At 53.1% G+C, this 26,986-nt stretch overlaps 1 protein-coding gene across 2 annotated transcripts in view; it reads left to right on the top strand.

Annotated features, from left to right (window-relative positions):
- Window positions 1-26,986, top strand: part of PDE4B (phosphodiesterase 4B) — a 143,031-nt gene that overhangs the window by 42,582 nt on the left and 73,463 nt on the right. The window contains exon 1 of one of the 2 annotated variants that reach the window (XM_040072607.2): window positions 7,359-8,151. The exons of the other annotated variant lie outside the window; for it this stretch is intronic. Coding sequence (XP_039928541.1) covers window positions 8,105-8,151 — 47 coding nt within the window. The 5' untranslated portion in view covers window positions 7,359-8,104. Of the gene's footprint in view, window positions 1-7,358; window positions 8,152-26,986 lie in introns of those variants that run through there. 2 annotated transcript variants of the gene reach the window in all.

The following is a 26,986-nucleotide window of genomic DNA, read 5'->3' as shown; positions in this document are numbered from 1 at the left end:
AAAGTGGCTTTACAGGGTGAGAGGACACAGGGAATGGCTTCCCACTGCCAGAGATGGGATTTTGGGAAGGAATTCCTCCCTCTGAGGGTGGGCAGCCCTTGGAATGGATTTCGCAGAGAAGCCGTGGCTGCCCCTGGATCCCTGGGATTGTCCTGGACAGGGCTTGGAGCAGCCTGGGATAGCGGAAGGTGTCTCTGCCCATAAACGGGATCATCTCTAAGATGCCTTCCATCCTAAACCACTCCAGGATTCCAGGATTTTGGGAATAGTTTGGGAAAAGTTGTTTTTATGTGTTGCAGGTGCGATGCGGGAAAGGGCAGAGCAGTGCCGAGGGGAGAGGCTTCCCAATTCCATCCCCATTCCCCTGGAAATCAGGGAAACGGGAGCAATAAAAACAGTCCGAAAATCCTAGGAATGGGCAAACAACTTGGAGAGAGTCCAGATGCCGGAGTCCAAATGTTTTTGTGTGAGTGGAGGGGTTTTTTGGGGAATTTTTGGGAAGAGCCTCTCATCTCCCTGTTGTGAGTTAAGGGATGCGTGTGGATGTGTGGAATATTCTGGGAATGGGGATTGAATCCCCCACAGGACTTGGACCTCTCCCTGAAAGCCGCTCTGGGAGCAGCACTTCCCCACCAGATCCAAAGGGGCTCCCGCAGAGCTGCAGAGGGAATTCCCAATGCCATTATTTTGCTGTTTTTGAAGTTTATTGTCAAGCCTCCCGGGAGAAGAGGTGCACCCAGGTGGAATTTGAAGGAATATCCACTTCTATTCCCAACGGAGCAGCTCCAAGGCTCTATTTTTCCGTACCAGGCTCTGCATAACAAAGCTCAGCTTAACAGTGTGCAGTTAACTCTGGGAGATGTTCTGGCTCATCCACTCTTCCCAAATTATTTAAAAATTAGTGCTGTTGTGAATGTTCACAGTTTCCAGCGTGCCAAAATCTCCTGGCTTGGCTGAGCGCACGGAGAAAGGAATATTAATGCGCTGCCGGGGGTTGGAATGCGAGTTGTTTTCCATGGAAAAATAACTGCTGTCCAGAGGAGTTAATTTTCGTGGCAGAAATTTCGGGCGTAATTGAGAGGGGAGCTTCAGTGTGTCAAGGAAATGATCCCAGAATTCCAGACTGGTTTGGACTGGGAGGGATCTCAAAGCTGATACCGTTCCATGGGCAGGGACACCTTCCACAAGCCCGGGTCGCTCCAAGCCTCATCCAGCATCATCATCCAAAGGGTCTGCGAAACTGAACCCCGAGGTTTGTTGGGTTTCCAATGTTTTCGCTCCTTTAGTTATCAGAAAGGGTTTGGGAAGCTGAAGATTCCCAGCTTTTCATGGTTCAGGATCTGTTTTAGAGTGAAAATCGGGGTTTGAGGGGTGTGTTAAAGGGGAGTGGAGAGCTTTGTCCTTAGGATTGCAGGTAGCACCCTTCCCTCTGTCCTGCTCCAAGGCTCCTCCTATTCCCAGCTTTTCTTTGGATGTGACACCCGCAGACGGGACGGTGCTGACGCCGGGCAGCTTCAGGAGCTGCTGGTGCCACCTGCAAAGATTTGGGATCTTCCCCTCCTGGAATCACCACGGCCATGGTGGGTGTGGAGCTTTAAGTGAGGAAACTCTTGGAAAACGGGATTAAACTTCCCTGGCTGCCCTGGGGCTTCCTCCCTGCCACACAATCCCATGGAACGGGAAACACTGTAAAACATTTCCCTGCAGATGGATTCTGTGCTCCAAGGAGCTTGAGGGATGGTGGGAATGAGCGTTAGGGGAGAGGAGAAAGGAGCAATCGGAGGAAAGCGCTGCTTTCCCTGGCTCCTGGCAGGAAATCGCTCCTTAAGTGGCGCTCCGGAATTGTCAGCTGCTTGTTTTAACACCAAATGTGTAAAAATCCAGCCCTGCTTCTCTCCAGGAGATGGGAAAACTCTGGAGAGCTGCGGCTTCAGGGCTTGGAGACGGGAAAAAAAACACTGTGGGGTTTAAAAGTCATAATATTTTGGCCAATTCCAGAGGCAGTGATTTCATTCCCAGGTAAAACAGAGCTGTGGAGGAGGTGCAGGGAAACCAGGAAGGTTTGGGGATGCTCAGGACCTTCCCACCCCCATCCTGCCCCTGGTGCAGATCCGGATCTTTGTGTTGGGATCTGAACCCAAATCCAGCTTTGGATGCTCCGGGCTGGAAACGCCACCGGGGGGTTTCTCACTCATCCAGGAGCATCCAGGGGCTCAGCTTCCCTCCGGCCTGGAAGAGGGACGAGAATCCCAGTGCTGGGAATTCCCTTGGCAGCTGCTTTTCCAGAGGGTGGAGAGGGACCTGGAGGCAGAGCTTGGGGAGCTCGGGAAGCCTCAGGATGCTGGATAGGAGAGATGGATCATCCCAGATCATCACAGGGGTCCTGAGGCACAGGGAATTTGCAGCTGGAGAAAAAGGAGGCTCGGGAGGGACCTTCTGGATCCGCACAATTCCCTGGCTGGAGGAGCCAGGTGGGATCGGGCTCTGCTCCTAGGGAACAGCCTGAAGGAAGGTTCAGCTTGGATAGCAGCAGGAATTTCTCCATGGGAAAGGTGTCAGGCATTGGGAAGGGCCGGAGTCCCCATCCCAGAGGTGTCCAAGGAATTCCTGGAGGTGGCACTCAGGGCTCTGTGCTGGGGACAAGGCAGGGATTTGGCACAGCTGGGACTCAGTGACCTTGGAGGGCTTTTCCAGCCTCACTGATTCCATGAATTCCGGCACTTTTCCCGCTGTTGTTTCATTTCCTTTCACCCAGAGAGCAGCCAGCACTGCTGCTTCCCTGACCGAGGGAATATCTGAATTCCAAAGAAATTTCGTTTCAGGCCCCAAGTTTGTGGCTCTTTCCACTCCTGGAATCACTTCCGTGCTGGGAACCCACATCCCTGCAGCAGCCTCCCCACCAACTGTGAAAGCTCCAGGGGGTTGGAAAGAGCCAAATCCGACGATGAAATCCCAGCTCCCTGCGGATGCAGTGAAACGGGAGGTCAGGGTTCAATCCAGAAGGGAAGCTGGGAATGCGCTGGGAGCGCGCTCTGCTCGCTCGCGGGGCGCGCCGTGCTCCGTCAGGGAGTGCTGGAAGGATGTCAGCGGAGCTGGTGTTGATGGAAAATACATCCAAACATTCCTTAATTGCCAGCTCAGCGAGCCCCAGACCCCTCTGCACGAAGCAGCTGCCGCCGTTGAGTCATTTGGTTGGAAACTCTTCAGGAACTTTGCAGGGATGAGATGATTTTTCCTTCTCTTTTTTTTTCCCCGTGTTTTCCTTCCCCCTGCTCCTGGGACAGCTTTTCCTGCCGCTGTCTCACTCCCCCCGCCCCAGTCTGGTGGCTCTGGCTCTCAGGGTGGCCCCTCTGTTGGGTGAAGGGTTTGCTTGGAAACTCCTTCCGCGCTGAATTCCCGGGATCGAGCGTTACCCACTGGAAAATGGGATTTTATTTATGGGGAGATGGGGAGGGAAGTGTTGGTGAGAAGGATGGAGCCGACGTGTCCGCCTGGGGAGGATGAACGGCCCTGGAGGTGCTTTGGGGTTGGATTTGTGGAGCACAGATCGGGGTGCGTTGAGAGCAGAGCTCCAGAAATGGCAAATTCCCACTGAAAAACGACTTTTAGGGATCCCATTTTTGGAAAACGCTGAGAATTCTTATCCAGAGCTCTGGAAACTGAGAGGAACCTTCTGGAATGAGCCCAGAGGAGAACCCGGAGCTGCTGTAGGGCTGGAGCCCCTCTGAAGCCAGGCTGGGAGAGCTGGGGGTGCTCCCCTGGAGAGGAGAAGGATCCAGGGAGAGCTCCGAGCCCCTGGCAGGGCCTGAAGGGGCTCCAGGAGAGCTGGAGAGGGGCTGGGGACACGGGATGGAGGGACAGGACACAGGGAATGGCTCCCACTGCCAGAGGGCAGGGCTGGATGGGAGATTGGGAATCGGGAATTCCTGGCTGGGAGGGAGGTGAGGCCCTGGAATAGAATTCCCAGAGCAGCTGTGGCTGTCCCTGGATCCCTGGAAGTGTCCCCAGCCAGGCTGGAGCAGCCTGGGACAGTGGAAGTGTCCCTGGAAGGTGGCACTGGATGGGATTTAAGTTCCCTTCCCACCCAAACCATTCCAGGATTTAATGGTGCAGCCCCTGGCACACCAGATCCCCTGCAGGTCTCAAACCACCCCGCTGTTGGTACAGCTCGTTATTCCCCGGATAGAATTCCCACATTTCTGGAAAAAATCGTGGATTATCTGGAAATGAGGGTCTGTGAGCGAATGATTGTGAGTGGATCTGTGTTTCGGGACCTGAAATAAGTGTTTTTTTCAGGACTTCATGGAGAACGGTGGTGTCTATTGTAAGGGCTGGCAAAGCAATATTCCTGGAGCTCTTGGGCAGCCTGTTGAGGGAAAAGGAGGGAATTAGAATTGCAAATCGGGATTTCATCATCCTCAATCAGCAAGGAGGGATGAATGAAAAGCTGCTCAGGAGCCATCCCAAATCAATAAACGGCTTTGTGCTCCCCACAGTGGCACTGGCGTGTGGCAAAAACCCCAGGGATTTCAGTGTTTGGGAAAGGGTCGGTGCTGCTGAGGAAAGCAGGCGAGAAAACGCCAGGGGCAGCGTGGGGGAAGCTCCTTCCGGGGTGGTTTTTGATGATCAGCTGGGGTGCTCATGTGTTATCCTGATTATTCCATAATTAGCAGCGAGGGGGAAGAAAAACATCCCTGAAAACATAATTGGGGTTTCTTTACCTGTGGTGCAGCCCCATTGTCTGGGGTGAAAACCCCGGTATTACCTCAAGGGTTGGTCTCCAATCCGGGAAGACAGAGCACGGAATAAACTCCTTTTTTTTTAATATTCTGCTGCTTCTGGTTCGTCTCAAAACTCCCAAAATATCCGCGGCTGTTTTTCAGGCTGCTGTGAGGGCAGGGAACATTCCTGAGCCTCTCCAGGAGCCTGACTGAGGGAATAAAGGTGCCCGAGTGCCGGAGGCCTGGAGAGTCTCAAGGCAGCAGGAGAGCAGGGGCTGCCTTATGTAACTTCGCTCAAAGATGTGGAAAAAAAAAGAAAACCAACCCAAAACAAACCCATTCCGGGCTGGTTTTCCGGTTTCTGTGCGATTTTTCAGGAAATGTTTGAAGTCTCCCTGGAGGAGCGTCAGTGTTGGGGCTGCCAGGATGGCCCGGTGGGAGGAGGCTCCTCGTTAGCGCGGCTTGCGAAGGCTAATTAATAAACAGACGGGATCTGGAGATCCAAATGAACAATTTGGGGATTTGGGAAGCGTGTGGGAGTGGGAGGGAGGGAGGCCCGGTGGGTTCTGATCCCAGCCCTGGGATTTTGTTCATTTCTGTCCTGTTGATCCTGCAGTTCCTGGGTTTTCACTCGGGATCATTCCTGAACTGTCTAAGAAACTGCAGGAGGGAAAATCCCAGGGAATGATTATTGTCCTTCCCACCCGGGCGCCCTGTGATTACTGACACGCTCCCTGCAATTCCCCACCTCAAATCGGGGATGCTGGATGCGGGGAAAGGCTGGATTGTGAAGGGAGACGCCAGAAAAAATGGGAATGGGGAGGGAAAAGGCACAAACTCAGCGTGGTGGGGTTGGAGAATCCAACAGCTCATGGAAGCGGCTGCTCCAGAATCAGCGAAGAATTCATTTGGGCTTTTTCCCCCCAAGAACAATGAGGCAGGTGTTGGTTCCATGGGATGGGGTTTTCCAGGCATGGAAGGTGGAGGGACAGGACACAGGGAATGGCTTCCCACGTCCAGAGGGATGGATGGGAGATTGGGAAGGAATTCCTGGCTGGGAGGGTGGGCAGGCCCTGGGATGGGATTCCCAGAGCAGCTGTGGCTGCCCCTGGATCCCTGGCAGTGCCCAAGGCCAGGGTTGGAGCAGCCTGGGACAGTGGAAGTGTCCCTGCCATGGAATAGGGTAGGATTTAAATTCCCTTCCATCCCATCCCATTCCATGATTCCATGATTTGGGCATGTCCCTGGATCGGTGTATTTACCTCCATCCATGGATGCTGGGCACCTTTTCCATGGATAAGAGGCAGAATTCCGTGGTCTCCACAAAATTCTTCACCCCTGAGAGTAAAACTGGCTCCTGCCAAACCAAGGTGGAGATGGAGCGAAGCCAAGGAGAGGTGCAAACTTCTGGAATATCGATCATCCCTGCTCCATCCTGATCTTTTCCTTGTACCTTTCGTTTGCCCCTATTTTTATAAAGTTCCTTTATATTTTTATCAGTAACGTCAATAGAATAAAAATACGGATTTATGCCTCATCTCCCAGTTAGAGGAGAGAACCACACAGTTTTTCCAGCCTGGAAAAGCTTTTCCTCAGCTTTGAGTGTGTCAGAGCAGCTGGGGAGCCTGAGTGGGGATGGAATGACACTGCCACTCTCCCCCTTCCCTGGATTTTTTGGATTGGATTTGGCATTGCTGAAACAGCTCCTCATTCCAGCCTGGAGTGAGCTGCAGGGAGAGGGGCTGGGATTGTGGATCCTCTGGGATCCATGGGGTGAGCCCTGCTCTATCCCCTCCTGCTGCTTCGGGAATAGGGAATCTTACGGATCACTGACGGCTGATGAAATTTATCCATCGCCTATAAAATCCCATTTATCCATCACCCACCAAAATCCCCTTTTATTCCCCTTTCCCGACACCTTTGATCGCAGCTGATGGATCAAATCCCTTCCTTTTGGTTGTCAAGGTGAAACGTCTGGACACTTCGGGGTGGGGGGGGGGAAATATAAAATACAAATAAACCAACCAAACGCGGCGAAAGGGGGAAAAAGTTCCGGTGCCCGCTGCGCCTCGGGTGCCGCTGAACTTTGTCCTTGCCGAGGGCAGGCAGCGCCGGCCCCACCGCGTCCCCTTTGTCACCTTTGTCACCGCCGCGGGCTGCGGGTGGGGCAGAGCCGTGCCGGCATTCCCGATCCATGGCTGGAAGCGCTTCCCTTCCCCTCCATCCGTCCGTCCGTCCGTCCGTCCGTCCGTCCGCGCTGGGCTCTGCCAGCCCTCCCTTTGTCCCCGTGTCCCCTCCCGGCTCCGGCGGGGGCTCGGAGGGAGGCGGGGGAGGGGGAGCCGGAATTTCGGGAGCCGCTCCCGAGCGGATGCGGCCCCATCTCCCACCCACCCCTGACGTCTCGATGCACCAGGGAGCCGCGCCGGGTTTGATGTGGAGCGGCGGGATTTAGATCTCGTAAATCTTGTAAAATTCCATTTTCTGCAGAGACAGACGGGCACACGCGGATCCAGCCGGCGCCGCGCGGGGCGAGGCTGCGGCTGGCGCGGTCCCCGCGGCCGGGATTTTTCCCGCAGGAGCAGCACCTGGACGGGGACGGGCAGGGCTGGGAGGCAGAGCCCCGCTGCCGGGTGGCAGCAGTGACACGGGCGGTGACAGGAGCGCCGAGCTCTCCCCTCTGGGCTGGCAGTGACCCCCGGCAGGGAGCCGGAGCCTCCCCTGCCCTCCGCGCCTCGGCGGGATGGACGATCCAGGCCTTTTCCCACCGAAAGCCGCTCCCTGCTGCCCGTAGCCCCTCAGCCGGAGCTGCATCCCTGCTGCGCCCCGGGAATCTCCAGCATTCCCGTCCCTGCGGATGCTCCGCGGGAGGGACCCCGGAGGGCTTTCTGCAGCGTCACAAAACTTTGCCTCGGCTCCGGAGGAAGGAGGGATGTGACCTGGAAAGGAGGAACAGGAAAAACGGGATGTTGCTGCAGCTTGGAAAAGCTTTTTTTGTTTTTTTTGGTGTTTTTTTTTTTTTTTTTTCCCCCTCCTTGTCTCAGGATCGCTGCAAGGGATTATACAAACGAGAGCGGGAAGCTGCAGTCCAGGGGGGTGCCAGAAATAGATTTATTTCTTTCTTTCTCCTGCTAGAAATGAAGAAATTTGGGAGCCCGTAGAGGCTGTGCCACAGGCACCCCCACTTTTTTGCTTGCCGAGGCATTTGCATTCCTCTGGAAAGTGACATCCACCTGCAAGGGGAGTTGCCATGTAATCCCAAAGAACAAAAACTCCTGGAAACATCTCCGTGCCGCTGAGCCAACTCCGGAGAGCCCCAAGTTTGGAATAAGCAGGACGTGTCCTGGCTCTTTTCGGATGCGAGAGGAGAAGGATCGGCCGGGAAGATGTTAAATATTAATATTTTACCCAATCGCCGCCATTCGTGGATTTGGTGAGTATGCCACGGGCTTGTCCGGATGACAGCAGTTCGGCCGGGCACTAAAGCTTGGAAATCAGGATTTTTCCTGCCTCAGAAGCAGCTGCTGGATGGGAACGTGGATAAGGGGCTCCCTGGAGCTGGGGGTTTGCCCAGTATTTTCTTCTCTGATCTTCCCCGCCCGGAGTTTGATCCGAGGCACCCTCGCGACGCCTCCGAAGGGGGACTGTGGGGACAGGGTGGGGAAAGGATGGAAAATTTCCTCTTGTCCCGGTTTATTTTCCTTCTCAGGTGTTTATGAACCTCGGTTTTCCTTTAAAAATTAATGAGTCCCTAAAACGTCCTTTGCTGGAGCGATCCCATGGTGCCACCTCGGCTCCTGCTCCCTGTTGCATTTTAATGAGCAGATGGAGCAGCTGCTGCTGCCTCTGCTCCTGCCGGGGCAGGACAGGGACAGGACAGGGACATTCCAGAGGCATTTCCCACCAAAACCTCATTTCGTAGGTAGAGATCCGCTCCTGGAGTTCGGGGCTGGAGCCTTTGGGTGGTGTGATCTTCCAGCGTGGATCAGCTATGGGAATGCGGAGGGAATTTTACATCCTGGTCACTCAAATCCTGCATTCCGTGATGTCTCCTGCACACAAATGTTCTGGTTTTGCACAGAGTTGGTTCTCTGGAATTTCACTGTGGTTTCCAGTCGTGTCACCGTGGCTCTGGGATCAACCTGCAGGTCAATGTTTGTGTGGAGGAATGAAAATATCCAGGCCCTGAGCCTTGGAATGGTGCTGGGGGATGGGGTTGGGATCTCCAGGGCACGTCCTGCTCCTCTTGTGTGCAGCTCCAGGGATAAGAGAACGGGAAGGGAAATGCTCGGAGGAGAGGAAAAATCCACAGTATTAAAATTATGGAATCCTGGAGTGGGTTGGAGATCATCTCATCCCATCCAGGGACACTTCCACCACCCCAGGCTGTTCCAAGCTGGCCTTGGACACTTCCAGAGATCCAGGGACTGCCCCAGCTTCTCTGGGAATTCCATCCCAGGGCCTCACAGGGACGAATTCCTTCCCAAGATTTCTTCCTAACACCCAATCTAACCCAACTTACCTTGGAGTTTTTCCCCTGGACGTTTCGCAGGGGCAGTTGTTGGTTTGGTTTGGGAAGTTCCTCCTGAGGAGGAGCCCCAACAAGCCAAGAAGGAGGAAGGTTGGGTGGGAAGTGTTGGTTGATTTTCCAAATTTACAAACGAAGGGAAGAGGAGAGACCTTGTGCGTTAATTATGGACAAAATCAACGCTCAAAGAGCCCAGGGAGTTACGGAAAAAAAATGCATTTCCTGTGGAGAAAGGAGAACCCCGTTTCTGTGGCTGCAGGAGAGCAGAGATGATTTCAGCTCTAGGAGCTGGAACAAACTCCGAGCAGCCCCGAAATCCCGCCAGGGGAGATTGTCAGGGATGGGACGGATCGGAGCACTCAGAGAAGTCTGAGGTGATTCAATCTGTGCAGCTCAAAGGGGCCTTGGCCGGGTGCGGATTTATGAAGGGAGGGATAAAGTTATCCCAGAAAAATCCACTTCACCCGTTCCCAGGTGAAAACAAAGCCTGTGCTGGCCTAGCTTGGGTCAAACTGAGCCTTGCTAAACCAGACCTGTGTAAGCTCCTGGTCGCTGTTCAGAGCCCACACGGTGGGTGAGACCCATGAATCCCTGGTTGAAATGTTTTCAGGGGTTTCTTTCCTCTGGGATAAATGTTTTGGGCTTCTTTGGAGCTTCTCCCTGCTCCGTCCCACCATCCAAAAGGAGATTTTAACTGGATCTTCACCCTGGCCTAGGGGAAGGTGTCCTGCCCGTGGCAGGGGTTGGATTAGAGGAACTTTCAGGCTCCCTTCCAGACCATTCCACGATTCCGTGGATGCCTTTGGCTTCCGTGTTCTCCCCAAGTGCAGGGGAGGAGCTGGTGGCTCCCATCTCCTCGTGGACGACGTGGGACCTCGGCCACCGCTGCTTTTGGGGTGCAGAGGGGCGGGCTCTGCTCTGTGCCGAGGGGTGGGAACGGGCCTTGGGACACGTTTTGGGGAAATGGAAACTGGGATTGCGCCAGCAACGCAGTTCCTGCTGGAGAAATGTGGGAATTCTGCGTTGTTCACGGGGACGGCTCCAAACTCAGGCCGGGCCCCTGCCCTGGAGCTGCAGAGGCTGAACTCTGGCAGGGGGAGCAGAAACTCTGTCCTGATAGGAAGTGGCGGGACCGAATCCCAGGAATTCTGACAGCTCAGGAATCTTGGAGAGGCGCTCCACCGCTCCCGGATAGCGGCTGGAGTGCCAGGTCCTGCTGGAATATAAACAGATTTATCAGTGCAGTGATAACCACGGCATCAGGAGTCACCCTGACCTTGACTCCCTCAGCTCCCCTGCTTCAGGCTGGGATGTGAGGCTGGAGGGGGTTTCCGTGTGGTGGTACCATAATCATGGAATTATTGGGCTTGGAAAAGCCCTCGGAGACCACTGGGTCCCCCAGCACTGCCCCGTGTCCCCAAGTGCCACTTCCACTGGGCTTTTAAATCCCCCCCTGCTCTGGGCAGCTGTGCCAGGGCTGGAAAGGAAGAAATTTTCCCAAATATCCAATCCAAATCTCCTCTGGGACAACTTGAAGCTGCCTCCTGTTGTCCTGTCGCTGTTCCCTGGGAGCAGATCCCAATCCCCTCCTCGCTCCATGGACAAATTTCACTTTGATTTTTATACTGACTTTCAGGATACTCCGGGATTGCTCTGGGAATTAACACTCTCCAGACCCGTGGGTTAAACCTTCCGCTCACCTTATTTCCCTGGATTTCGGCTGGATCTTAAACCATTTTGGTTTCCCTCACGGATTAATTCCGCAGCCTCCTATAAATAGGCAGGATTTCCAACGGAGCGCCGATTTATATGCAGGAGGTAGATTTGAGAGACAGAACTCTGAAATCTTGTAGGCACAATTCAGGAAAGGATGAGGCCAAACACTTCTCCTGCGCTCGCAAGTGCCTGGGGGAAGCACAAAGGACTCGCTGTGTCTGCAGCAGAGCCGGCGCCCGCCTGAGACGGGACTGGGGAGAAAGCGACGGGGTTTAATTGGCAGCGTGTGGCTGGCTGGGGAGCTGGGGATGGAGGGGTCCTGCTGGAGGAACAGGGGTGGTATTTAGTGACCTTTCCCTTCTACCCAGGCTGGGTCTTCTCAAGTCCTTCCTGGCTGTGTTTTCCCGCTGCTTTTGAAAGGCAGGAGATAAGAGTCGGAGGCTGCTCCTGACGTATTTACATTTCCACGTTTCCATTCATTATCTTCGCTTCCAGGGAAGGAATCTGGGGAGCTTCACTGGGGTGGGAAACTTTTCAGCCGAGTTCACGGACATCTCTGCCTGTGGTGAGCACAGAGCTGCTTTTCCCAGGCTGTTCCTCCTCCTCCTGCTGCTCTGTGCCTTGTCCAAGAGGCACGGCCCTGGCTGCAGAGAGCCCCGGGATGGGCCTGGGTGGAGGAGCTGCTCCCCAGCCTGGCTTTGGTGTCTCCAGCGAGCATCCCTGGGGAGAGGAGACAGCCAGGGGTGAGCAGGAACCCCTAGGGCTGCTTCCCCTGGGGTCTCGTGACTCCAGGAGGACGTGGAGCTGCTGGAATAACTCCAGAGGAGGGCACAGAGCCAGGCTGGGAGAGCTGGGGGTGCTCACCTGGAGAGGAGAAGGATCCAGGGAGAGCTCCGAGCCCCTGGCAGGGCCTAAAGGGGCTCCAGGAGAGCTGGAGAGGGGATGGGGACAAGGGATGGAGGGACAGCACACAGGGAATGGCTGTAAGCTGAAAGAAAGTAGATTTAGATGGATATTGGGATGGAATTCCTGTCTGTGAGGGTGGGGAGGGGCTGGGCTGGAATTCCCAGAGCAGCTGTGGCTGTCCCTGGATCCCTGGCAGTGCCCAAGGCCGGGCTGGGGCAGCCTGGGACAGTGGAAGTGTCCCTGCCATGGCAGGGGATGGAATCAGATGCTCCTGGAGGCCTTTTCCAGCCCGAACCATTCCAGGATCCTGTGAACGCAGACTCAGCTCTCAGCATTTCTAACAAGTTCTGGGGCTTTTTCCACTCTCTCGCCTTTAGCAGATTTGGGAATGCAGATCCCTGTTCTGAAAGCTTGATCGGGATTTCTTTCCTAACCCTCTTCTGCAGGGGCTAATGGCTGGGATATGGATTTCTTTTAGCTCCAGTTCCCTGGCAGATTAGGCAATCTCAGGCACTCAGCGAGCACCACGATGGAAAAGGGGATTCTTTTCTTCTTTCCAGCAGAAAGGAGCGAGATTTAATAAGGGGAACTTGGGCTTCCTGCCGAGCCGGAGTTTGTCGCGCACAGAGAATCCCAGAAGTTCAGTGGATTGCTCTGTTTCTACACGGCCTCCAGAGCCTGTGATTTCCAGCTCTGCCATCCCCAGAGCAGCTCCCCACTCCCGCTGGGCCAGGCCCCGGCAATTTATCCCCTTGGAAGGTGGGAAGGATGGAGGAGCTTTTCCAGGGGCTGGCCAACGTTCCCGGCCACTTGCTGTGCCCAGGTTCTGCGCAGGAGAAATCCAGGTGCCCCAGTGTCCGAGTTCCCGACAGAGAGCAGGGCAGGTGGGTGCTGGGAATTCCCTCTGCTCCCCAGCCCCAAAGCTCAGCCCAAGTTTAATCCTAAGAACTAAAGAGAAGGATTTCAATCCTAAGAACTAGACAAAAGGATTTCCCGGTGCTTTTCCCCGTCCTGACTTCCACAGGAGGCTCCTCAGAGGAATCCAGGTGTGATTAAAAACCTTTCCCTCCAAACTGCAATCCCAAACCCATCATCATCATCATCATCATCATCATCATCATCATCATCATCGTCCCTCTCCTGTCCCCACTGCCCTGGGAATTCTGGGAATTCTGGCAGAGGGGTTCAGTGCCCAGATGCCAGCAGAGCAGAGCTCCGGGGTCGGACAGGGATTGTCTTTGCTGCTGAGTTTGGAAGAGTCTGGAGCTTGGAACTGTGGGATAATAGAATCATAGAGTCATGGAATTAGGGAATAATGGAATTGTGGAATGCCAGAATCGTGGAATCATAGAATCATAGAGTCATTGAATTAGGGAATAATGGAATAATGGAATAATAGAATAGTGGAATTGTGGAATAATGGAATTGTGGAATGCCAGAATCATGGAATCATAGAATCATAGAGTCATGGAATTAGGGAATAATGGAATTGTGGAATCCCAGAATCATGGAATTATAGAATCATAGAGTCATGGAATTAGGGAATAATGGAATTGTGGAATCCCAGAATCATGGAATTATAGAATCATAGAGTTGTGGAATTAAGGAATAATGGAATAATGGATTAGTGGAATCCCAGAATCATGGAATCATAGATTCACGGAATTAGGGAATAATGGAATAGTGGAATAGTGGAATAATGGAATAATAGAATTGTGGAATCGTGGAACCCCAGAATCGTGGAATAATAGAATCACAGAGTCATGGAATTAGGGAATAATAGAATCCTGGAATCACAGACTGTCCTGGTCTGGAGGTGACCCAGAGGGTCACACCTTCGTTCCACGCACTATGAAATGTTTTGTTTTGTTGATTTTTAAATGAGGGTTGGAAGACCATTCCCTAATCCGCGTGAACTCCAGTGGAAAGAGCCATCCCATCACCTCTGGGAGCACACAAAGTGTCCTTCACGGCGTTTGCATTGTCTTGGATCGCTTTGTCACAGAATTCCAGCCCGGCGTGGGCTGGAAGGAGCCTCCAAACCCCTCCCATCCCCCCAGAGGGGCAGGCACGACCCTCCCCGCTTTTAATCGCCTTTAGACTGATTGAAAAACTCCACCGGGGGTGTGGAGGAAGGCGAAAGAACCAGCGAAAGGTTCAGGAGAGAGGAAGAAAAAAAAACCCCCCAGGTTCGTGCGCTGCTGGAGGAGCCGCCAGGTTTTCCATCCTTTCCTGGCTGACTTCTCCAGACGTGCGGGGCTGCTTTGAAAGCTCCCGCTGACGTCAATGGAGCATCCGCGCATCCCAGCCCTGCCCTGGCCCCGCTCCCAAAAATCCTCCCCGCCACTCGGGGAATCGCCTTTGTCCGGCGCAATTAACAACAGCCTCATTAGGGATGCGGTAAAGTGTTAACGCTGCTCCTTAAATGCTGGAGTTTTCCTTTTTTTTTTTTTTTTTTTTTCCCCCTTCCCGGAGAGGGAAAAAAAGCAAATTCAAAGTGACAAAAAATAATATTGCCTGGGTTAATAATCATTTCATAGGGTCTGTTAATCGTTTTGTAGGGTCTGTTTCTCCCCAGCCCCCGGTCACTTGGGTGCTTTTGTTGTGTTTTTGGATGTAAAATCTTATTTATAAAAGTCTCTTTTTTTTTTTTTTTTTTTTTTTTTTTTTTTTTTTTTTTTTTTTTTTTATGTAACTCTAAATTCTAGGGCAGAAAATGCCTGCGAGCCTTTCGGAGCAGTTTCTCTTTTTTTAGCTTTTTGTCGGGAGGAAAAGCCTGGGAAAAACGTGTTAATTGTCTCAATCTGGGAATGCTGCAAAGGAGCGCAGTCGGGAGCCAAGCCCTGACACTGAGCTGATGGATTCCTGCCGGGAGACCTCATCCCACAGATCCTGGGGTTTTTAGGGATTGTCCCAGCCTGTCCAAGCTGTCTGGTTCAATCTGAGCACGGGACAGCGTCTGCTCAGCCCCCAGGGAGCACGGGAGTGGGAAATGCTGGGAAAAATGGGAATTAGTGGGGGAAACGTGGCCGGGATGAGGTCTCAGGACACGGCAGGGAAGGGGGAGATCGCGTGGGGATAAATCAAATTATCTTCCACTCTGGAAAATGAGACTCCCAAGTTTATTCACCCTGGTGATGAGGAAAAAAAAAACCCTTGGATACAGAGGCTGGAGGGCAGGGAAGGGCAGCGGGACAGCTCTGCAAACACCGAGGGCATTCCAGAATCCTGGAATGCTCTGGCTTGGGGATGCCCTTGAAGCTCATCCTGTCCCACAGCCCGGGCTGCTTTTCCCTGCGGCTCCTCGGTGTCCCTCGGGAATGCTGAAGAGGCTCCAGCCCATGCTTGGATTCCCTTCCAAAGGATCATCCCTGAGCCAGCCCCCGGGGGTTTTCTTGGGAACGGGCTGCTCCTGGCTGACCCTGGGCTCTGCTGCCAGTGCAAAATGGAATTCCACAGGAGAGAAAACGAAAGGAACCAAAGCCCCGGAGGAGCAGGTGGAGCTGTGGCACTGCTGCTTTGCCACGGGTTTGTTCCAAAATCAGCTCCTGGTTTGTTCCCGAAATCAACTCCCGAACTGATTCCCAAAATCAGCTCCTGGGTTTATTCACTAAATCAGCTCCTTGGTTTATTCCAAAAATCAGCTCCTGGGTTTATTCCCAAATCAACTCCTGGGTTTGTTCCCAAAATCAAATCCTGGGTTTATTCCCCAAATCAACTCCTGGGTTTATTCCCAAATCAGCTCCTGGGTTTATTCCCAAAATCAAATCCTGGGTTTATTCCCTAAATCAACTCCTGGGTTTATTCCCAAATCAACTCCTGGGTTTATTCACTAAATTAGCTCCTTGGTTTATTCCAAAAATCAGCTCCTGGGTTTATTCTCTAAATCAGCTCCTGGGTTTTTTCCCTAAATCAGCTCCTGGGTTTATTCCCAGAATCATCTCCCAGGTTTATTTCAAAATCAGCTCCTGGGTTTGTTCCTGAAATCAGCTCCCGATCTGATTCCCAAAATCAGCTCCTGGGTTTATTCCCAAATCAGCTCCTGGGTTTATTCCCCAATCAACTCCTGGGTTTATTCCCAAAATCAGCTCCTGGGTTTATTCCCAAATCAGCTCCTGGGTTTATTCCCCAATCAACTCCTGGGTTTATTCCCAAATCAGCTCCATTTCTCCGGTAACTTTCCAAGACTCCATCCCGAGCAGGGGGAGCTTGGCCCGGCTCTGGCATCATCCCTGGGATTGCAGTGGGAAGTTTTAAGGAATTCTTGCTGTGCCTCCCTCAGGAGTTTATGTTTCCATGTTAATTCCAACTGGACTTGAACAATTCCAGTAAGGACCAACAACAAAATTCTGTGCTGGTTTCCACAGCTCTGAAACTTCATGAAAATTCCCACTTTTCTGATGGAAGATTCCCACATTTCCTTTTTCTGGCTGTTTGGGTTTGCCTGGATTGGAGATCAGCGGGAGATTTGGGGTTGTGATACCAGTGGCACAGGTGGAATTTGGGATGTCCCTTTGCTTCCCAGGGATCTGCAGGGTGGCAGGGACTGGGGGATCCTGGGGAATGTGCCGGGCTGTGCTCGCACTCACTGTGAGGGAATGATGCTCAGTGTTCCCTGGCAGCTCCAGGATATCCCAGCCTGAGGTTTATCCCTGTTTTCTTCGACAGAGGCCGTAGGTGCAGGTTTGCTGGGGAAATAGGAGTGAAGTGAATCGATCCAAAGGGTTGGATCCCTTTATAAAATATTTTTAGGAGCCATGGATGAAGCGTGGTGGGTTGATGATGTAAACTCCTGGAGTTATTGAATTATTTGATGATTTTTTGGGTAGGAATGCAGAGGTTTGGGAAAAGCAGATGTGGTTGGAGAAGATGCCCAGGTGGTGGTGGAGGTTCTTGCTCCCAGGGGATGAAACTTTTCCATGGACAGCTGCCTGTCACCGAGACACACAAAGCAGCCACACGCAGACGAGAGGTTTTGCAGAGCAGAGGTTTCTCCGTCCACCTGAAAGCTGAGACAGGGCGGCGAGAGAGTCTCTTTGTTTTATTTCTTACTTTTTATACATTTGTGGGTCCAGCAGAAGATTGGCTTCTGGGGTTTTTCACCCCTCAGCCAAGTGGCTAAACCCGCTGTCAGTTACAATTGTTTTCAGGTTAGAAATATGCAAACAAAGGACAGGGAATGAAAAACAAAGGGTTTGTTTATGTTACATCTGTGGGAAAAAGGTAGAAAACTGCTTCTAATATTGTACTGTAGCTAAAAGATCTGACTCCATTTCAAAAGGCTTTAAAAAACTCAGAAAAACCAGGCTAACAGCTGCCAAAAAGCAGATTTGCCCCGCTGGAAGCAGCAGACTCCGTGTGCCTCCCTGGCTGGGGAACATTTGGATTTCAGGGCTTTGGGGTTTGGAAAGCCCAGCAGGAGCCAAGCACAGCAGCTGGGATTGTCCCTGGGACTCAGGGAATCGGGAGAGGAGCTGCCTTGGACAGACAGGATATTTCTGGCTTTTAGGGGAGCACGAAACACAACTCGGAGTACTCGGGAGTACAGGGGAGCTGGGGCTGGGAGCTGAGATCCAGGAGCACCCCTGGGATCCCACAAGGACAGGCAGCTCCAGGAGCCTGGGATCACCCAGCAGGGAGGAGGATGAGGAGGAATCCTGGTGTGGAAGGGTTGGAGAAGTGATGAATAAACAGTCGCTTCTCTGCGTGGTGGAGAGGGAGAGGGAGCTGGGGAGGGCTGGACGTGGGTAGAGGGAAAGGTGAAATGAGGATGAACCCAAAAACGCTGGGAATAACGTGAGAAATAAACTGGAAGTCTGGGAAGGACCCTTTGGAGCAGCAGCCTGGGTATCTAGGGCAGCACTGACGTCTTTGCTGGGAAGGCAGAGCTGCTCTCAGGAGCTCGGGGCTGGAAGCAGTGAACGAGGCAGGAGAGGGCTGGGGGGACCTGGAGGGAAAATCAGGTGAGACCCCAGCCCTGGAGCTGCTGGAGAGAGTCCAGAGGAGATCCCGGAGCTGCTGCAGGGCTGGAGCCCCTCTGGAGCCAGGCTGGGAGAGCTGGGGGTGCTCCCCTGGAGAGGAGAAGGATCCAGGGAGAGCTCCGAGCCCCTGGCAGGACCTAAAGGGGCTCCAGGAGAGCTGGAGAGGGGCTGGGGACCGGGGATGGAGGGACAGGACACAGGGAATGGCTTCCCAGAGGAGAAGATGGGATATTGGGAAGGAATTCCTGGTTGGGAGGATGGGGAGGGGCTGGGCTGGAATTCCCAGAGCAGCTGTGGCTGTCCCTGGATCCCTGGCAGTGCCCAAGGCCAGGCTGCAGCAGCCTGGGACAATGGAATTGTCCCTGCCCATGGCAGGGGTGGGAATGGGATGATTTCTAAGGCACCTCCCAACCCAAACCATTCCATGATTCCATAATGCAATTAAAATCTCTCTAATTAGCCATTAGCTACCTGCCTGTGTTCTCTGGCCCTCTGTGCCACCCCAAGGTGTGTTTGCCACCCTGAGGGAGTATCAGGATTCTTTGGGAATTGCAGGGCAGATCCCCAGGTGGGGGAGTCTGACAGTGACAGGGCTGAGCCCTTTTTCCATCTGCCCTCAGCTCATTTCCCTGCAGGTTCTGTTCTCTGCTCTCACGGTGTTTGTGCTCATCTCAAAGTGCACAGCGTCTGCAGCCTTCACCTTCCAACTCATCCACTGCAAACTCCACCGGGAGCATGCAAAGCTTCCCTTTTGGGTGAATAAAAACCCCTCTGCTTGTGCATGATCGTAGAATCCCAGACTGCTTCGGGTTGGGAGGGACCTTAAAAATCCCTGAGTTCCACCCCCGATGGAGGGACACCCACGGCAGGGACAGCTCCCACTGCCCCAGGCTGCTCCAGCCCCAGTGCCCAGCCTGGCCTGGGGCACTGCCAGGGATCCAGGGACAGCCACAGCCGCTCTGGGAATTCCAGCCCATCCCAGGGAACAATTCCTGCCCATCTTCTCCTCTGGGAAGCCATTCCCTGTGTGCTGTCCCTCCATCCCTTGTCCCCAGCCCCTCTCCAGCTCTCCTGGAGCCCCTTTAGGCCCTGCCAGGGGCTCGGAGCTCTCCCTGGATCCTTCTCTCCAGGGGAGCACCCCCAGCTCTCCCAGCCTCCAAATCCCTTCCTTTTGGATTCCCTGTATCCCATCCCTGGACGTGTTCCCTTGTGTTTTCCCAATTCCGCGGCTATTTTCCTCTCTCCCGATGGTTTTACTGCAGGACTCTCCTCTGCTGCCAGGAGCAGAAGTGTGGGATCGGGAATGATTCCCTGAAAGCCCCTGGGCTCGGTTCAAACCCTGCCAGCCCTGCGGGATGGCAGCAAAGCCCTCCAGGCCGGGCGAGCCCCATTCCCGGAATTCCAGTGAAAAATTCCCGTTCCCTGCCTTCCAACAGAACATCTCGCAGGTTTTGTTTTCCTGGCAGGGCCGCACGGGCGCTGACCCCGGAGCTGTTCCATTTAGCAGCGAGGCGCTGCTGGCTGATTTTCCATGCAGCACACACCAGGAGCGGGATATTCTGGGATCGGATCCCGGGAACGGCCGTGACTCATCAGCTGCAGCAGCAGCCAGGAGATGAGGAGCTATTTATTACAGCTCTGCCAGGCTGTGAATTCTTCTGAGCAGCCAGTTCAGCCCGGAATTATGTAATTATTCCTCCTGGATGATTTCTCTTATTGGTTTGTAATTACAAAATCTTCGCTGCGCGCTCCTGGATTTCCAAATGGAACCCTGAGAGCGACTTGACGTGGGGAGAAGGGAGAGATTCGATCTTCCCTTGTTTATGTTTGTTTGGGGTTTTTGTTTGGCTTTAGCAGGGATGGGTTTGCACAAACTTCACCTCTTTTTTTTTTTTTTTTTTTTTTTTTTTTGTGTGTGTAACTTTCACTCGTCATTTACTGGTTTGGAAGTTTATAAACAAATGTTTGGGATGAAATCATCTGGGATGAAATCATCTGGGATGAAATCATCCGGTCTTGGAAGCTGGCAGGAGGGGAATTCCGCGTGGGAGTTCTCGTCGGGTGGGAGAAGGGCTGGATCTGTAGCTGCTGGAGTTGTCCTTCTGCCTCCCAAACGCTGGCTCTTCCCAGGGAGGGATGAGGAGATCCAGGAGTTTTTAGGGAGCGGGTGCTGCCCTCCCCCAGCTGTCCTTGTTTCCATAAACAGCCGGCGCTGCCCGTGCCGGCTCATCCCGGGAAAAGCATCGCCGCCACTCCCACAAGTGAGAGGAGGATTATTGGCAAAACCTTTTTCCTAAGAAAGAGAGGGAGGTGGGTGTGAAACCCTCTCAGAGGCGTTCCCAGCCTGCTGCGTCCCCGGGTGCTCAGTGGAGCCAGGATGCTGCTCCCTGGCCTCCAGGAGAGCTAAAAGCAGGGAATCGGGGATCTGTTGAGGCTCAGCGAAGTGCTGGCTCCTGACAGGCTCCACTGGCGCTTTGCTGAAGACATGGATAAATATTTCTTCGTTCTAATCCCCAATAAAAGAGAAAAAAAAAGCCGCATCCTTGGGTTTGTAATCCCAGGACTGCGCTATAAACTCATCACAGCCCGAGTATTCCAGAAGTCACGCAGAGGGTGAGCTGGCAGAGCTTTTGGAAAGCTCTAAATCACATTTTAGTGTCCAGTTATCTTAGGCAAGGCTATTATTTTTACACTGATCGTGGATAATTTGGCTTTAATCTTTATTCTATGCTCTGTTTTGACTTTGCTGGTCAATTTTTATCACTCCCTTAGGAGGAGGTGTTTAAAGATGGTTCAGCAATGAGTTTGGAAGGAGAGATTAATTCAAAATCCGAAGGCAGTGATGGAGTGGGTCTGTCTCAGGTGCATCCTTCCGGCTCCTCTTGGCTGTTTCAGATTAGATTTTATTTTTTTTTAACCCAGGATCATTTAGGATCATGGAGTGGTTTGGGGTGGAAAAGCCCCCTCAGACCATTGAGTCCAACCTTGTCCCATGTCCCCAAGTGCCACATCCACAGGGATTTTACATCCCTCCAGGGATGGGGACTCAGCACTGCCCGGGGCAGCTGTGCCAGGGCTGGAAAACCTTCCCGTGAAGGAATATTCCCAACATCCCAGGCGGATAAGGAATGAGCCATCCCATTCCCCATGGTCTCAGAGTCCCTGATCCCCACTCTTGTGTTTTTGGGAACCGTTCCCTCTGCAATTCCCTTCTCCCAGCCGCGGGATCCGTGGCTCAGTGTCCCCTGCCCACCCGTGTCCCGGCTCCAGAAACGCCTGGAACATTCCCTGGTCTCTGCTGAGCGTTGGGCTGGCTGGGATTAGGGGGATGGGAGCCCTGAACAAACTTTACCGGAAAAACCCCCGGGGGAGGATCCTGAAGGCGGCCGGAGGAAGCGCAGGCAGGAATTTCTTTGTAACTCATCCCCGTGTCAGCTAAAAGGAGAATTCCCAAAAACGTCAGCGCTTCCCGGCTGCGGCGAAAGCCCCGGGGGCGTTGGAGCCGGGTGACATCAGAAGGATCGGGGATGAATTCCCGGCGAGGCTGACGCCGGGGATAATTCCGGGCTCTGGCGGCCGAGCCGAGCCTCGCAAAGCGGGGCAGGGAAAGGCTGAGCTCACGGAGAGGCTCGGGGGGTGACTCAGTCTGGTCTGAGGCCGGCTTTGGGACCCGAATCTCCTGAACAAACCTTTCCCGGTGGCGCCGTGGCTGTGTGCGACCCCGGCTCAGCCCTGGATAACTCCCGCAGCCCCCTGTGAGCTCCTCGGGATGTGGAAGTGCAGGGAGCAGCTGGATCCCAGCTGGTGGCACCTGGGGACACTCGTGGGGACGGACTGGGGCAGGTGGCACCGAGGGAGATGCTCTGTCCGTGTCTCTCCGTTTACGTGCGTCAAAGAACTCTCTGGAAAACGCAGAGAATAACTCTTGGCTGAAGGGATGGAGGCCCGTGAGTGAAGGCTTGCAGCGGGGCAGGGTGGAATGTCCCAGTTTCCCTCGGATCACAAAAGGCTGCCGACATTTTTCAGCCATAAAGACGTTAAATTGTTTGGAGTGGAGGCTGGAAGAACAAGCTGACCCCCTTTTGCTTTGCTGCAGCCAAATTGTGCAGTGTAGGAATTATTCCATTAAACTCTGCCCTCGCTGCGGCTCTCCCAGACCAGTTTAACTCCAGGAAGGAAGCCCAGCTGATGACAGATGGAGCACGATGGGTTTATTTCTGATTAAAAGCATTAAAAAGTGGATTCTGGCAGAATAAAACCCCAAGCGTGTTTTCGTGAGGGAACACAGAAAGTTGTCAAAGCTCTAAGAAGTTGTCACCTTCCATGAGATCTGGCCTGGCAGCGCACAGCTGGGGAGGGTGGGTCGTGTGAGGCAGATGAAGGTCAGCTCTTCATCCAGGCTGGCAGGGGCTGGGGCTGCAGGGATCCACAGGCAGGGGGAACATTCCATGGAATCAGGGAATCGTCCTGTCCCCCCTGTGCCAGGGCAGGGACACCTCCCACTGTCCCAGGCTGCTCCAGCCCCAGTGTCCAACCTGGCCTTGGACACTGCCAGGGATCCAGGGGCAGCCACAGCTGCTCTGGGAATTCCATCCCGGCTCCTCCCCACCCTCCCAGCCTGGAATTCCTTCCCAATCTCCCATCCAAATCTACCCACTGTCAGCTTACAGCCAATCCCTGTGTGCTGTCCCTCCATCCCCTGTCCCCAGCCCCTCTCCAGCTCTCCTGGAGCCCCTTTAGGCCCTGCCAGGGGCTCGGAGCTCTCCCTGGATCCTTCTCCTCTCCAGGTGAGCACCCCCAGCTCTCCCAGCCCGGCTCCAGAGGGGCTCCAGCCCTTGGAAGAGCTCCTTGGATCTTTGTAGAGTAAGAGATGGAGTTTCTGAGTTCCGACCAGCCCCTCATGTAGTCCTTCAATAAACTCTGGAGTTCCATCCTCCCTTCAGAAGAGGTGGAATTTCTCGGATGTGCTGCAGGGCTCCAGGCTCCCAGCTGGGAACAGCGGCAGCCAGGAGTGCCAGCCCAAATCCCGTCTCTCTCTGCCTCTCCAAGTTTGTAAATTTGCCCATCACCTATTTTTATGCGATTTAATATCTTTCCCGTGGCTTCATTTTCTCTCCTGTTGCTAGAGGAGCGAAGGAAAAGCTCTCCTGGGCATGAATGAGGAGCTGTGTAATGGGCTGCAATGGCTCCATCCAAGCCATTGTGCCGTGCCTTGTGAATATCTATTTAATCAGCGCTTTTAAAAGAGCTGATTTGTGCCGAGCGATTTTTCTTTCTTAGACTGCAGCAAGAATCCCATCCTCTGGTGAGGATGCAGCACAGGCAGCCCGGCTCTTCTGGGCTTCAATGGCTCCATTGAGCCGGGAAGAGGCTCAAGGAGCGGGGATCCATTGAGATGATTGCGGGGCTGCCGTGAGGAAGGAGCGCTGCAGGAGGCTCTGCTGGGGTGAAGTACCCAGCGTTATTAACTCATCCACTGCGCTCCCCCAGGAGCTGGGTTGTGTTTTCTGCTCTGAGCTTTAGGAGTGAGGCCTTGGAGGCGCCCAGGTCCCAGGTCTTGCTGCTGGGGGGAGCTTTGCTCCGTCAGCCCCGGCGGAGCTGCCCTCAGCGCGTGTGCTCGAGGTGGCACCGCCGCCTCTCTGCCAGTCGCAGTCACGGGGGGACCAGAGCCACCAGGGTGGCCACCGTTGTGTTCTCAGGCTGGCTCAGGGGCTGGTGGAATTGGGGCTCACTGTGCCTTTGCTCACCGCGGGTACAGAGCTAGCCAGAATCTGGGTTTGTGAGTGGGGAGTTCGCAGCGCGCAGAGGAGCGCTGATGGCTTCAGATTCAGTCCCAGAGAACGTTCCTGGCAAGAGCAGGGTAAAAAGCCACTGTGAACGTGTTGTGAGCAGCAATAAATCCCTCACCCGAGCGGGGTGAGTCCTGCCCAGCCTCCCGGGCTGGCACACGCTGTGCCCCCTCACCCTGCCACCGAACCCCGCGCAGCCGCCTTGCCCAAACACAGCAGCGCCTTGGCAGAAGGCGAAACCCCAACAGCTCTGGGGCACAGGAGGCTTTGACACGAGGCTTTTGTTGCCCTCTCCTCGTCTTGTTTGCTCCTCACATGATCCGCAGCAGGCCCTGGCTATCTGCGTGGCATTTGCTGTCCCCCGGGTCAGCTGTTCTGCTGGGTGACACCGGGGTATTAATAGAGGGTGTCACGCTGGATCCTGGCTGCGGGATATCGGGAGAATGCCGTTGTTTGCTCTCACCCTGGCTCTGGATGTTGATGGCTCCCAGGGGCTGTCAGCAGCCAGCCCCAGGAACATCCACACAACATCTCCTGACCTGAGAACCCAGGGCTGGCCCCAGAAGGACAGAAGCAGATGGGTTCCTGCTGGAGGCAGGGTGTCCAGGTTTGGGACAAATTTGGGGGAAAACCCCTGTATAGGATCCCTCTAAGGAAGCAAACCCAAGTGGCCCCTCCCTCCAACCGGTCTGGAAAAAAAAACCTCTTTGGAGAAAAGTGGAAAAAACTATTTTACTAAACAAATGAAGTGCATACAAGTATAAAGAATGAATAATATGAAACAATAAAACCTCTCCTTCTGAAGTGAGATGGCAAATTGAGAAAGTCCTTGCCGTGGGTGTAGCTCGGCTCTCTCTCAGTCTCTCCTCAGTCCCAGTCCCTCCGGCACTGCTGGAAAATGCCGAGGTCCCGGCCCCGGTGGGCCGCAGGTGCAGCCCCCAGTGCTCCCCTGGGTTTTCAGTCCAGAGCAGGTTTAAACAGTTCCAAGAAAAAGGAAAAAAAACAGTCCAGGGAACTTCTCTGCCCTAGCTAGCTGAAACTAACTAAAAGCAAAACAAGATCTCCATCCTCCAGTCTCTCCAAGCCTCCGCCGAACACCCCGTCCGCAGCAGAACGTGGAGGAGTCGGGCAGTTTTCTCAAAACAAACTCTGCGCTTCTCCTTGCTCTTAGAACCAGTCTCAAAGGCACAGGACTCAATACACAGCACAAACAGAACAGAGGATTGGGGATACAGGCATCATAAAGTTACCCTAGGACACAGGGTCCTAGGGTGACACGGGGACACACCCAGGTGGGTTTGGAATATCTCCAGACCTCCCTGGGCAGCTCTTCCAGTGCTCTGCCGCCCTCAGTGTGAACAAGTTCTTGCCCATGCTCATGTGGAATTTGTGGTTTAGTTTATGGCCATTGCTCCTTGTCCTGTGGCACTGAAGGTCTGGCACCACCAGAGATTCCAGTGGCTCCTCACCACTTTCAGGTGTTTTCACTAAATCCTCACTAGTTTCAGGTGTTTCCCAGCAGCTCCTCACCAGTTTCAGGTGTTTTCACTCAATCCTCAATAATTTCAGATGTTTCCCAGCAGCTCCTCACCAGTTTCAGGTGTTTTCACTAAATCCTCATTAATTTCAGGTGTTTCTCAGCAGCTCCTCACTAATTTCAGGTGTTTTCACTAAATCCTCATTAATTTCAGGTGTTTTCACTAAATCCTCATTAATTTCAGGTGTTTCTCAGCAGCTGCTGACTAATTTCAGGTGTTTTCACTCAGTCCTCACTAGTTTCAGGTGTTTCCCAGCAGCTCCTCACCAGTTTCAGGTGTTTTCACTCAATCCTCAATAATTTCAGATGTTTCCCAATAGCTCCTCACCAGTTTCAGGTGTTTTCACTAAATCCTCATTAATTTCAGGTGTTTCTCAGCAGCTCCTCACTAATTTCAGGTGTTTTCACTCAGTCCTCACTAGTTTCAGGTGTTTCCCAGCATCTCCTGACCAGTTTCAGGTGTTTTTCTCACTAATTTCAGGTGTTTTCACTAAATCCTCAATAATGTCAGGTGTTTTCACTAAATCCTCATTAATTTCAGGTGTTTCTCAGCATCTCCTGACTAATTTCAGGTTTTTTCACTAAATCCTCATTAATTTCAGGTGTTTCTCAGCATCTCCTGACTAATTTCAGGTGTTTTCACTCAGTCCTCACTAGTTTCAGGTGTTTCCCAGCAGCTCCTCACCAGTTTCAGGTGTTTTTTCTCACTAATTCCAGGTGTTTTCACTAAATCCTGATTAATTTCAGGTGTTCCCTCTCCAGTGTTCCATCAGTGGCCTCAAACATCTCTCCCTGCCCGTGGGAGTGACCCTTCAGTGCCTCCTCCCCGCAGGTCTCACCACACCAAACGTTTCCACACAGTGAGTCAATATTTTTAAATGGATCCACTTTGGCCATCGATTACCTCTGCCCACTCGTTCTTCATTAGCTCGGGTCAGACCCTTTATCAATCTCCTTTATCAACACCCTGAACCAGCCAGGATGGCTCAATTCCTGTTAGCTCAGGAATGGAGCTTTAACTGCAGTCAGATACAATGATTTTGTGCCAGGCCCACACATTTGTGCTTACTCACGCTGCAAACTTCACCTTCTGTGCAATTAAGCAGTAATTAATCGTAGCAAGTGCTCTGCTCGTATTTATTCCGAATTTCCAAGTGGCTGTGGCTGCTTTGTTGCGTTGTTTGATGCTCCTGGACTTGATGACTTGTTTCAGATTTTAGTTTTGGGCTGATTTTGCTCAGTTCCCCCCCGTCTCTTCTTTCTTTTGAAAAGCTTTATGGTTTGGAGGAAGTGTCTCCAAAACAGTGATTCCAGCAAGTGATTTTCAACATGAAACAGAGCTTCTGAAGGATCATTAATTAAGGAAGATCAAAACGAGCCCCGGAGCAGGTCTGGGGAAGATTTGCAGGTCTAGGGAACATTAACAGTGTTATTAAACGATATTTGGGGTGCCAGCAGCGCTCTATCTGTTTTCACATCGGCGAAATCATCCCAAGAGGGTTTGATTTGCTGCCTGACCCCACCGTTTGCACAAATCACATGAACTGTGCTGCAGGATTTTTGCCCTGCCTGGATTGTTGGCCTCACAATCATTTCCTTTAAAAGGTTTTGTTCTTGCTGCTCACCACCTCTGACTTCTCTGCAGGTTGGAGAAGATTTTCCTTCTGCTAAATCCGGTTTGCTGTCCGGAGTGATTAAAGCTCATTGCAGGCCGTGTGATTTAACGGCAGAAAATGAAAATCCGAGTTTACCTTGCCCCTCTTTTCCCTGTTGTGTTCTGCAGCTGCCCCGGGAGGAGGGGAGGCAGTGCG

This window comes from Hirundo rustica, chromosome 9 (genome assembly GCF_015227805.2).
Source record: "Hirundo rustica isolate bHirRus1 chromosome 9, bHirRus1.pri.v3, whole genome shotgun sequence".
NCBI classification, from domain to species: Eukaryota; Metazoa; Chordata; class Aves; order Passeriformes; family Hirundinidae; genus Hirundo; species Hirundo rustica.
This window is presented reverse-complemented; position numbering and strand designations above follow the sequence as displayed.